Genomic DNA, 12729 nt, shown 5'->3' on the forward strand with positions numbered 1-12729 from the left:
TCCAGATCCTTCTGTATCTTAAGCCTGTCTTCTGGAGTGTTGGCTATTCCTGCCAGCTTGGTGTCGTCTGCAAATTTGATGAGTTCCCCATCTATCCCCTTGTCCAAATCGTTGATGAAGATGTTGAAGAGCACTGGGCCCAGAACAGAGCCCTGGGCACCCCACTTCCTTTCTCCCATTTGTATTTTCCTTCTCCAATCTTAGCCAAAATATAATTCTTAATATTTTGAATATATAAATGATTAGATATAGGTATTTTTTATATTTATACAAATAATAATCTCTCTATATAACATTTTTTCAGCCTATATTATTCTCATAATCATCATCTCATTAGTTCAGCATGCATCCTATTTTTATAATTTTTGTTTGCTTAAATTCCCTTATATTCAATCCAATTCTTATCAGTCATAATTTCTTCATATTAGTCATCTAACTGTCCAAATTTTCCCATTTAGATATATCATCCTAATATTTTATGTCATGCATTATAAAAATACTATACTTTTTATCTATCTTATAGTATCTAGATATAACATGCTTTTTAATCAGTTTATATTTCCCTTATATTAATAAAAGTTATATCAACCTGCTATTTTAACATTTCGTATATAATAGAACATACTATCTTACTTAAATCACTTATCATTCTTGTTATAAGGCCCCTTTATGTTCAAAATTCTCTGTTCTTTTAGCCATATTCAAACAAATGTTTATTCACATAATAGTCCATCTGGTAGGGCGAGTCAAATCTCTTGTATCTGTCTCTGGTCTTCTTCTTTTGCTGAGTAATTTTCCAAGTTGATGTAATCCGCTTACCCAGCAGTTCTTGTATTTTTACAAATATTGTTGGGAATATAAAAGATGAAGTAAGTAAAATGAATACTTTTTGTCTCCCAAACTTTGATGGTTCTCATGATAATTCTATAGTCCATTCAATTTCTCTTGTTGTATCAGAACCTTGTAGATTTTTTCCTGTTTGTGTCAAATTGTAATTCTTTTCCTTTGTTATTTCATCAATTTGATCATACTCTTCTAATTTGTAGTCTGCTGTCTGATTTATTTGTCCATTTGTTGTTATTTCCTGGGTGCTTTTTAATTGTAGATTTAGATTGGAAATATGCTTATTTAAGTCATCAAAGTTGTTTCAAATTTCCTCATGGTTTGAGTCTATTGTCATTTGTATTTGTCCTAACATTATATATATTTCCTCCTGGAAAGTATTTATCTTGCCTTGAAGTATTGCTTCGGAGGCCCTTGATTTTCCAGGCTAAGTCCTTCAGGAGAAAATATTGAATGTGGCGTCCTGTCATTTTTTGATACATATGTGACATCCATGTTGTCTCCTCCCTTCAAATAATCTTTCATCAATGTTTTAATTCAAAAGTTAATTTATCAGTCAGTCAAAATTACAGTTCAGTGTGTTAAGCCACTTTAAATCCTTCCTGCAGATTCTTCTCTAAAAGAATTAGCCAAAAAGCCAAGGTTTTTCTTTTCCATAAACAGGTCTTAGATTTAAACAACAGTCCAGGTGTTTGTTTTTTTTTCTTTCAGACACTTTTTAATCTTATAGCTGGCTCTTCCTTTGTTCCCAGCTGTCTTCAAGGCTATTTGCAATTCAAAGGAACAACTTTTTCTTTGTTTCTAGGCATTCTGCCAATTTCTGAGTCCTTATTGTTAGTGTTCTATTCTCTGATTCTCCACTAGATGTCAGCAGTTATTTCTTTTTTTCAGTTTTTTTCCAATCAAAAAGTTATTTTTGTTATATATTTTTATAATTCCATCAAAATTTCTTTAGGGTATAATCTTGACAGTTTTTTTAGTTCCTAAATTTGTCCAGACTGTAGTATTTTAAATCAAATTTTAGTATATCTCTTTCTTCCTTTAATATTAATTCGCCACTTCCATCTGTAAGGGAATGGGGATATAGTCCCCTCCCTTCACTTCTGGAAGTTTTCTTGCTTTGGGGATCTTTTCAAGGATTTAATTAGTAGATAGAAGAAAGAAGATCAGTACTCTCACCAATTCCAAGCACACTGTTCAACGATGTTCAGGTTCGTGCTCTGGGACTTCGGCTGCAAGTAGCTTGGGTTAGATGCTGATCTCATGCTAGCCTTTCTACTGTCGTGTTTGGAGGTCTTTCCCTGGATCATACGAAGCGATTGCCGTCACTTCGTGATCAACGGGGCGTCCCTCCTTCACGGTCACCTCTTTAGGGCGACTTCGGACCCATCTAGGGTCCCCCTAGCATAGGGGTAGGCTCTTTTATGACTCATGGACTTCAACTCCCAGAATTCCTGAGTCAGCATAGCTACCTGCCTACCCCTTCCCTAGCATGATGAAACTAGCCGTGGGGAGCAGAGGTCCGTTGCGTGGCCATGCGCTACAGGCGCAAAACCGAAAATCTATATCTACTTTCATGTTGCTTTAATTGTAATGTTCCATTGCCTGGAAATGCAAATATTGTTTATTCTATTATTACGTTACCCTTAGTGAGATCTGTTTTTCCAGGTCAAGTATGGTCTTGGGGAGATGGAGATTATGGGAAATTAGGAAGAGGTGGCAGCGATGGCTGCAAAACTCCCAAACTGATAGAAAAACTTCAGGACTTGGATGTTGTTAAAGTACGCTGTGGGAGTCAGTTCTCACTTGCTCTAACAAAAGATGGACAGGTGTACTCGTGGGGAAAAGGAGACAATCAGAGGCTTGGGCATGGAACGGAAGAACATGTTCGTTTTCCCAAACTGCTGGAAGGCTTGCAAGGTGAGTGAAGAGGAAATTGCTTGATATGATAGTATAGAAATTGATAATTCTCAGAAAATGTTAACTTAATGCCTATCTTAGGCAGACAGTTATCCAAGCAACATTTTTCAGTGTATGGAATAATTCTTATTGATCAAGAGTCAATGTCTTCTACCAAGATAAATCTTCTCTAACTGAAAATTATTTTGTTTTTTAACTTGATAATATGTGGAATATTGTAATTAACATGCTAGGATTTTTGTGCAAACTGTTGTTTCCAAAGAACAAAAGTACTCTTGAACATATGTGGGCACATAGCTAGCATTTCATGGCAGCTCTAAAAAGAGTTCTCAAACTTTGTGACTCCTTAGCTCCTTAAAATGATAAATGAATGTGCGCGATTTATCCATGAATGCTTTCATAAAAGTTAGAATTGGGCACAAATTACATATATCAGTTCCTTTGAATAATGAAAACTAATTTAAATATATAATAAAACAATGGTAAAAACCACACTTCATGATATAAGAAAAAATCCAATGTATTCCTTTTTTAATGATAAGGGATAGTTTGCTTCCTGCAATCAGAATTCAGTTTTGACACAGTCACTCTTTTTTCATATTCTACATTTGCTTTTTTAGTATACATAAAGTTTATAGAAATTATATAGTTATGAAATGAGACAGATTTTAGTACGTTAAAGACAACAGAAGCAAAGAGTAAGAATATTGTTCTTTCAGGGGAAAAGATGCTTACTAAATTGTAATAATTATCTACACTGTAAAAGTGTAAATAGATGGCTTCCACAATTAAGTTGTTGGTTACAGATTTAGCTGGTTTTTAAAAAAGAATTAGACATTACAATTATCATATCACAATGAGTGGTTATTTTTATAGACCTTTTGGAAGATGGACTATTTCTTACGCCCTATTTCTTACTGTCATCTGGTTGGCCTCTCAGGAATGGCCTTGGTTTTTAGTCTACAGCAATAGATACTAACAAAGGAGAATATTTGTAGCTCAGGATTGAAAAGGGGGTCGTTGATGCTCTCTAAGCTTGCTTGTTTTCTTGCAGACGTTTCATTATCCATACTAGGCAACATCATCAGTGCTAGTCTGATGATTCATCAGTGCTAGTCTCAGTAGTACTGATGATGTTATCTAGTTTCGGTAATGAAATGTCTGCAAGAAAACAAGCAAACTCAGAGAGTACCAAGGACCCCTCATAGATATTAGCTTCAAAAAGGAGAAACCTAGTAGCCATTGTTCCTAATGGAATAATGCCGAAATATAATTAAAATGATTTCAAGATCAGATTTAAAGTGTTTTATTTTAATTTGTCTTTCAGGTTATAATGAGAGTAATTATTGTTATAATTTTTGTTTCATCATTTTGCGTTCAGGAAAAAAAGTTATAGATGTAGTAGCTGGCTCTACTCACTGTTTAGCCCTCACAGAAGATAGTGAAGTCTATAGCTGGGGAAGCAATGATCAGTGCCAGCATTTTGACACTTTGAGGATTACTAAACCGGAGCCAACTGCTCTTCCAGGACTGGACTCAAAGCACATTGTTGGTATTGCCTGTGGACCAGCCCAGGTAAGTTTTCCCTTTACAGTGCTCATGAGGTTATAAACAGGGTTGGGGAACTGGTTTAAGAACATGTTTCTATTTTATGCTTCATATCTAACCCATCCGTTTTGACAATGATTTCTTTGTATATTTAAGATTTATATATTTTATGTTTCACATGTGCCACCTGTTTTTACTAATATGGCTATTCAGTACTTTTAACTTTCATTGCACTTCAAATTTGCATTTTGATCACGACTGCATAGCAGCTGTACTATCATTTCTGAGTTTGCATATGTGTGAGTGTAGAGTAATTTGAAGTGGCATTTTGGGATTTTTAGGATTAGTTATTTGCATGATGTTTCCATGTTAGAATCCACTTCTTCAAATAACACCCCCACAGACAAACTTTTCTTGGTGAAGATGATTGATAAAACAGAAGCAGAATTACACTTAGGGATACAGAGACAGCAGTTTCCTTTGGTACAAAAGCTTGTTTTAAAATGTAATTTCTAAATCAGTGTTGGATGAAAATTCAGGAATAGAACACCTTCGCTTCTCTTTCCCAAGCTCCGCATATTACTTAAAAAGTAGGGCTTATGTGTCTTCTGTTATGCTTTTGGGTCCTGGAAATAGATTCATTCCTAGGGCAACTTGCAGGGTGAAAATTTAATCGTGATCTGAAAAATGATTAGATTTTTCTCACCTAACTCAAAGTAAAATTGGATCAGCTATCCTCAGAGGATTCAGTTACTTTTAGCTAGGCCAGGGGCTAAACTTGGCCTTTGAATAGGCTGCTGGAAATTATATTACTCAAACTAGGAGGTCACTACTTTAGGCAAAAACTAAATTTGATTTCTGGTTTAGGCAAACTTTACATTTGATTCCATCTCATCTATATTTTATTGCAGTTAGAATCAGAACTACTCAATATGATTATTCTTCAGTAATAGATAATTTACCACTTTGATATTATTAAAAGTATTACTTGGTAATGTTTTATGAGAACATGTAAACTGAATTGAGGAGTAAAGCTTAAATTGTGAAATATTGCTACCTATTTATTGATTGCATTTCTTGATTTGTCACAGCAATTGTTTTTAATGTTTTTTGTTGTGTATATATTTGTTATATTTTTCTATTTTTGTTTTCAATTTTTATTATTTTCTTCCATGGATGTCTTAGTATATTTCATGATATTTTAAATAAAATAATCTTTCAGTTGTGACAGGCAGAATTACACTTAATTAATTAGATTTTAGGGAGCTGATTGTGAGGCTCCTACATTTTAGATTGTGTACTTTGCCCTAAACTGTGTTTACTCAATACACATTTATTTTCCCCTATAATTTATTTAAAAATTGATAGCTTTTAGAGAGAGATGACTAAGGGAGCATCTTCCAGCAGTTCTACATCCCAGAGAAAATAATGTTTAATCCTAATTTGTTTTGATTTTTCTTTTCCTTGCAGAGCTTTGCCTGGTCGTCTTGTTCAGAATGGTCAATTGGTTTACGTGTCCCCTTTGTGGTAGATGTTTGCTCAATGACATTTGAACAGTTGGATCTTCTATTGAGACAAGTTACAGAAGGAATGGATGGCAGTTCTGACTGGCCACCTCCACAGGAGAAAGAATGTATGGCTGTGGCTACTTTGAATCTTCTAAGGCTGCAGGTATTTTAAATAGCACATTCAGAATGGAGTCTTAGAATCTCAGTTGTGGTAATTAACTATTGAATTAGTTGGAATTAACATTGACTTGCTAATTTCCAAACCCTTTATTTTTTATTTGTTACTATCTTTGCATAGGCCTCAAAGAGTGACAGCTATTATCATAGTAGTATTGTAGACTGCACCTTAAAACTGTAGCTTGCCTATGGTTAGGTAATTATCATGTCAATTACCTGGGTCTTAATCCTTCAAAGACTCTTCCAACTCTATTATTCTGTTTGATCCTAGTTTGATCCTAGTACCATACTTCAAGGCCAATACTCCTTTTCCATGTAATTGGGATTGTGTTTATAACATATTTTAATATATTAATCAACTTTTCACATACATTAGAAGCATATTCCTTAGTAAATGTTTAACATTCGCAACTATGTATATTTATTTTACAGCATTAGAATTATTTTTTGAATTTGCTTCATTTTTTATAAGTTATCTGTACTTGTCTTTCAGCTTCATGCGGCAATTAGTCACCAAGTTGATCCTGAATGCCTTGGCTTGGGATTAGGCAGTGTCTTGCTCAACAGCCTGAAGCAGACAGTAGTGACTTTAGCAAGTAATGCTGGTGTGCTTAATACTGTGCAGTCAGCTGCCCAAGCAGTGTTGCAGAGTGGATGGTCTGTGTTGCTACCAACTGCAGAGGAACGAGCAAGAGCTCTTTCGGCACTTTTACCCAGTACAGGTATGCTTCATTCACAGATATGTGAAAATAACACAGAAAAAGACATTGTTCATACATCATACATTACAAAAGTGTTGTTAACTTTTAGTTTCAGGGAATGAAACAAATGTGAGTCCAGGTCGTAGATTTATGATTGATCTACTGGTTGGAAGTTTGATGGCTGATGGGGGTCTAGAATCTGCTTTGAATGCTGCTATTACTGCAGAAATTCAGGTAGGTAAATTATGAATGTTTAGGCTAGCAATGTTTATGAGGGGAAAGGATTGTCATTTACCGTTCAATAAATGGTATACGTAGATTATTGCATAGTCTATCCCATTAACTAGAAGTACTATGGATTGGGAAATCCGGTAATCTATAAATAAAGGATTATGGTTAAATTAAACTTAGAAGGTCAAATATGTTCCTGAGGTAGTACTGTATGTAGTTAATACAGCTGGCATTTTTAACTCATTTATGCTGATTTAGCAACAGCAGCCCAAACTGCAAATAATAAGGAATATGGAAATCCTTGTGCAGTAGATATTAATATTCTATCAATTTTACATGATTTACATTAGTTGATTATTAATTTCTAACTTCAGTTCAAGGAGCTTATTTTTCTTCTAAAGCCTGATTATACTTATATTCATGTTGGAGGTCTTAGTTTCTGGTTCACCAGAAAAATCCATTAATCTAATGTGGTAACAGTGTTTGTAGGAAAGTAGGCAGAGTTTTGAATGTGGAATAAAAATAGGTTGGTGCCTACACAAGAGAACCATTTTGTTTTAGAGTGTACTACCATAGTAACTCTAACTAACTCTGTGACAGGGGACTCAATAATCACATTTCTCCAGTTCAACACTTCCAAAGTTAAGATAAATAATAGTGGGGATAATGGACATCCTTGTTTTGTGCCCTTTTTAATATTGAAATTCTCTAGACAATCTCTATTCACAATTATTTTAACTGTTTGTCTATGATAAATTGTTTGAATTATATCCATAAAAATTTCTCCAAAATCCATATAGTTTAGTTGTTGAACCATAAATTGCCAATTGACGTTGTCAAAGGCTTTCTGTGCACCTAAAGTCAATAAATCATTAGGGGTTGGGGGATTACATCTCTTATTTAATGGACATAACAATGAAAATGTTCAATGCTTTCACTTAAATCTTTTGCTTTGTAGGATATTGAGGCAAAAAAAGAAGCTCAGAAAGAAAAAGAAATTGATGAGCAGGAAGCAAATGCATCAACACTTCACAGGAACAAGACACCATTAGATAAAGACCTCATTAATACTGGGATCTATGAATCTGCAGGAAAACAAAGCTTGCCCTTGGTTCAATTAATCCAGCAATTATTGAGGTATTCTGGTTTGATAACAAAGCTGTCTTAGAATTATTGTTCCTCTTCATGTTTTAATTTTTGATTTCATATTTGTCTACTTTTGTCTAAGAAGCATGCAGTGTTGAGAATAAAGACTGGGCTAAAAATCATTTTATGTGTGTCCTGATTAAGGGTACTTCTGCTAAGCTTGCTGTTTGAGCTGTAAACTTGTGCAAACCTGGACAGTTTTGGTCTTCGTATTTCAAGCTTTTGAAATAGGATTTTTGATATCAGATAGTAGCATGATCTGTGGGTTCCACTTTCTTTTTTTGTTTGTTTTAAAGATATAGGCCACAGCCAAGCCCTTAGGTCAGGGGTTCTTAAACTACACGTTACCCCCATCCCTAGGCTTACAAGCAAATTTCAGGGCCTTGGAGACAGAAAAAAAAAAATCTGTCTCCAATTCTTAGTGTTAAAAACGTTTTAAAAGTTACCCTTTAGCAGTCTTTCTATACTTTATGGCTTCTGGTGCTGGGCCACAGCATCCATCAATCATGCACATGCTCATTGTTGTTCTCCAGGATGGCTGATTTGCTGTTGTCCAAAGAAGGATCTTTGTGTTTGTGTGTGTGTGTAAACTGCTCTCTGTTGCTTATGTACTGTATTTAGTGAAATACTTATATCTTTGAAGTAGATTTTCCCCTATTGATTATTTAAGCAACTTTTGACATTGCAGACTATGGTTAATATGTTGAAGTTTAAATAATAATAAAATATTCTTTAAATGTAATATTTCTAAAGTTGTATTTTATAAAATTTCAAGTTTCTGTTTTTATTTATTTGATTTATAGATTACAATAGATTAAAAATAAGAGATATTACACAATGTTTGAAAACAATACTTATTTATCAGTGGTTTATTATGTTGACACTTATGTTTCATAGAAACAAAACACTGAGTGGAGGAATGAGGAAGATGTAATTACAGATTTGGGACATGATGCCAAATAGTGTCTTAAGACAGATCAACAAAATATTAGTGACCTTTTTTGTTTATTTTTTAAAGCCTCTTTAAAATATTATTCCCATCAGGAACATTGCTTCACAAACTATTGCTAAATTGAAAGACGTGGCTCGTCCTATTTCTTCTTGTTTAGACCATGAACATTATAATAAAGAAAGGTCTGCTTCTTTGGACTTACTGCTGCGTTTTCAGCGCTTGCTTGTTAGTAAGTTATATCCAGGAGATCATTTTGGACAGGTCTCTAATACATACAGTAAGTATAGCATATTTATTTTAGTATTGAAATTATATATCACTTGCTATTGGATTAGATAGCCATTTCACATGAGTTTCCTCTAAATTTTGCTGAGATTAAATACTGTGATGATGAACAGAATGTGATACTTCCATTTCTTGACAGGTCCTGAGCTTCTAGGAGTTGGTTCTCTGTTAAAGAAATACACAGCCCTTTTGTGTACCCATATTGGAGATATTTTGCCTGTAGCAACTAGCATTGCTTCTATTAGCCATAGGCATTTTGCAGAAGTATCTCGTGTTGTAGATGGGGATTTAACAGGTACTGATGCATTGTTTTAATTCCATTTTATCACTTTGTAATAAATGAAACATAAGAAACCTAATGGACATAGATCTTGTAGCACACATTTAGAACCATAAATTGATTGTGCCAAGAAAGGGGGAGGTTTTTTTTTTAATGAGCTGTTATTGAAGACCATCTGTGTATCGGGAATGAGTAAAAATGGCCTAATTTATCATTTTGCTGATTTGCAAGCCTGGATCTGAGCCATTTGAAATGTGTTGGGAGGATGCACAAAATATATTATTATATTGTTACTAAACATTTTGTTCTCCTTAGGTGTACTCCTTCCAGAGTTAGTGGTATCTGTAGTACTCCTTCTCAGTAAAAATCCTGGACTTATTCAGGAAGCTGGAGCAATTTCTTTATTAGCTGGCTTATTAGAACATCTGGACAGATTTAGCCATTTAGCTCCTGGTAAAGACAGAGATGACAATGAAGACTTAGCTTGGCCTGGAATAATGGGTATGTTCTTTCCTGAAAATATTTAAAATGTTTTTAACATACGTCTTCAGATAGATTTTAGATATTTCTTCTCTATTTTGAATTAGCAGACCCCTTTATGAGCACTGTTCTTGGTCCTAGAAATTGTTAATTAGGTCTTGCAAGATTAAGAATATTTTTAACTAAGGAAAAAGATGAGTGGAAGATGTGATAGCTTCCTGCAAGAATGCTGTATCAGTTTTTAATCTCAGGATGCAGAGCATGGTATAACAATCTTAAGTCCAATTCAGATTTAATTATTAAAACCCCCACTTCCTAATGAGAAAGCTAGCTCCTGTTCATCTTCTGTCATTAAGAAGAGACTTTGGATGCATTTACAATTTGGATTCCTGAATTAAATGGGAAGTTGGCCTAAATGGCTCTTTCAAATCTATGATTTTAGAAAAAGAGCATGTCACAAAATATATTTACAGTGGAATACATGATTAAGTTGTGCTTTCCTACTTCTTTGGTTTTACTCTTTTCAGTTGGAGAGTTAGTCACAAACCATAGTTAATATTTTTTGCTCATCTCTTAGGTACATTCTTTACAGGACAGAATTGCAGAAATAATGAGGAAGTGACACTTATACGAAAAGCTGACTTGGAAAACCACAATAAAGATGGTGGCTTTTGGACAGTGATTGATGGCAAAGTGTATGATATAAAAGATTTCCAAACCCAATCATTAACAGGGAGTCGTATACTTGGTGAGATTCCACTACTTTATTAAAGCAAATATCAAAGTCAAGTTGTAGTTTAATTGCTGTGCTTTCTAAACTGATTGCTTTCTGGTTTTTTTTAGCCCAGTTTGCAGGAGAAGATCCAGTTGTTGCTTTGGAGGCAGCTTTGCAATTTGAGGATACAAGAGAATCAATGCATGCTTTCTGTGTTGGCCAATATATGGAGGTAACAACCTTAGAGAAATGATCTCAAACTTGAGCCAAGTAAGATAAAAAATATTTTTAGTGAATCCTGTGCCATAACAAGTATGGCACGTATCTGCATTTTCACATCACATTGAAAAATTATTCATGAATTAATCCAATTTCCTCTTAGGTTCATAAAGACTAACTTCTTTGACAGCTCATCTTTCTATTTTCCTCTGAAAATGCCTTGTATTGGTACAGAAGGTCCTTGAGTTATGACTATAATGGAGCCTGCTCATTATAGTTGCAAATGGCAATGGCTGTTAAGCAAGATGGCCTCAGTTAATGACACCCACCTCTGGTGTCTATGATAAAACTGTAATAGCCACAGCATTTAGGCTTATGTACTGCCATATAGTGCTTTTCAGCACTCTCTGGATGGTTTACAGTGTAAGCATTATCTACATATTGCCCCCAACAATCTGGCTCCTCATTTTACCATTCTCTGAAGGATGGAAGGCTGTGTCAACCTTGAGCCCCATCAGGATTGAATTCCAGGCTGTGGGCAAAGTTTGCCTGTAATACTGCACTTTAACCACTATTAGGACTCCTGGTTATATGGATACATGGCCTGTTAAATGGAGCTTTTGAGGAGGGGGATCTGTTGTAACTTTAAACAGTCCCTAAGCAATCAATTGTAAGTCGAGGATTACCTATGTTTGAATTGTGATTTATCATTATTATAGCTTCAAAGCAAAAATAATTCAACTGTTTGGATAATGAAAGCCATATATGGAAATAATCCCTAGTTAATACCAAATATATTTCAGATGCAGATCTACACTGAATTTAAAGAAACTCAAAATTCAGAAGTATCCTGGAACAATTGTTATCCTTTTTGAATTACTTAATGTTTTAAAAGCTAAAGTCTGTTTTATTCTTAACATTTCTACAATATAGATTTAAAATCATATCAGCTTTCATTACAAATTATGTTTGATTTCTGTGCAAATTTAAAGAATAAATTAGTTTCATCTGATACACTGAAAAACCCAATTACATAGATTGCATATGTAATAGAGTATATGTAAACTCTTTTTCCCTTTCATTCACTGCAGTTGACAAAACAAGAATGAATCAAGGAGCAGAAATAGTGGTTTTCTGGATTTATTGTAGTTCTTGCTCTTTCTATGTAGTTCTTCCTCCTTTATTAATTTTTTCTCTTATGTCTCCAATATGCTATAGCTCTGCTATAGTTCGATAGCTGAATGCTAAATTAAAGATGTTGATAAAGTGTGATCATCACTATTTAATCACAGCTTATTCATCAAGGAGTTGATTGACTTCTGGTTTTGTTTATTTTTTCTTTCTGTAGCCTGATCAGGAAGTGATCACAACACCAGATACTGGCAGTCTCTCATCCCCTCTCATAGACACTGAAAGAAATTTAGGCCTGCTTCTTGGTCTACATGCTTCTTATCTAGCAATGAGTACACCGCTTTCTCCGGTGGAGATAGAATGTGCCAGTAAGAATTTTTACAGTTTTACTTTAAATGTAAATGTATATACGGGTTAGTCTATGTTCTGTAATCCAGTGAACTTATTAAAAATAAGAGCTATTTTTTAAGATTCAAGAAATACATTGTTCTCTATGATATACTGCATTATTTGTTTTTAAAAATGCCAGATTTACTCCCTGGCATTTCTAATTTAAATAAACAAAAATTGTTTAATATTTAGTAAAGAATGAA

At 34.3% G+C, this 12729-nt stretch overlaps 1 protein-coding gene across 1 annotated transcript in view; it reads left to right on the forward strand.

Moving 5' to 3' along the window:
* The window catches only part of LOC107284258 (E3 ubiquitin-protein ligase HERC2), a 124863-nt gene that overhangs the window by 37708 nt on the left and 74426 nt on the right, over positions 1-12729 (forward strand). Inside the window, exons 14-25 of the mRNA XM_015812289.2 lie at positions 2512-2763; positions 4145-4338; positions 5782-5982; positions 6490-6718; positions 6807-6931; positions 7887-8065; positions 9119-9303; positions 9451-9606; positions 9907-10092; positions 10649-10819; positions 10915-11018; positions 12354-12504. Of these exons, the coding sequence (XP_015667775.1) occupies positions 2512-2763; positions 4145-4338; positions 5782-5982; positions 6490-6718; positions 6807-6931; positions 7887-8065; positions 9119-9303; positions 9451-9606; positions 9907-10092; positions 10649-10819; positions 10915-11018; positions 12354-12504 (2133 nt within the window). The remainder of the gene's footprint in view (positions 1-2511; positions 2764-4144; positions 4339-5781; positions 5983-6489; positions 6719-6806; positions 6932-7886; positions 8066-9118; positions 9304-9450; positions 9607-9906; positions 10093-10648; positions 10820-10914; positions 11019-12353; positions 12505-12729) is intronic.

Source organism: Protobothrops mucrosquamatus, unplaced genomic scaffold (assembly GCF_001527695.2).
Source record: "Protobothrops mucrosquamatus isolate PMUCROS unplaced genomic scaffold, P.Mucros_1.0 scaffold77, whole genome shotgun sequence".
In the NCBI taxonomy this organism is placed as follows: Eukaryota; Metazoa; Chordata; class Lepidosauria; order Squamata; family Viperidae; genus Protobothrops; species Protobothrops mucrosquamatus.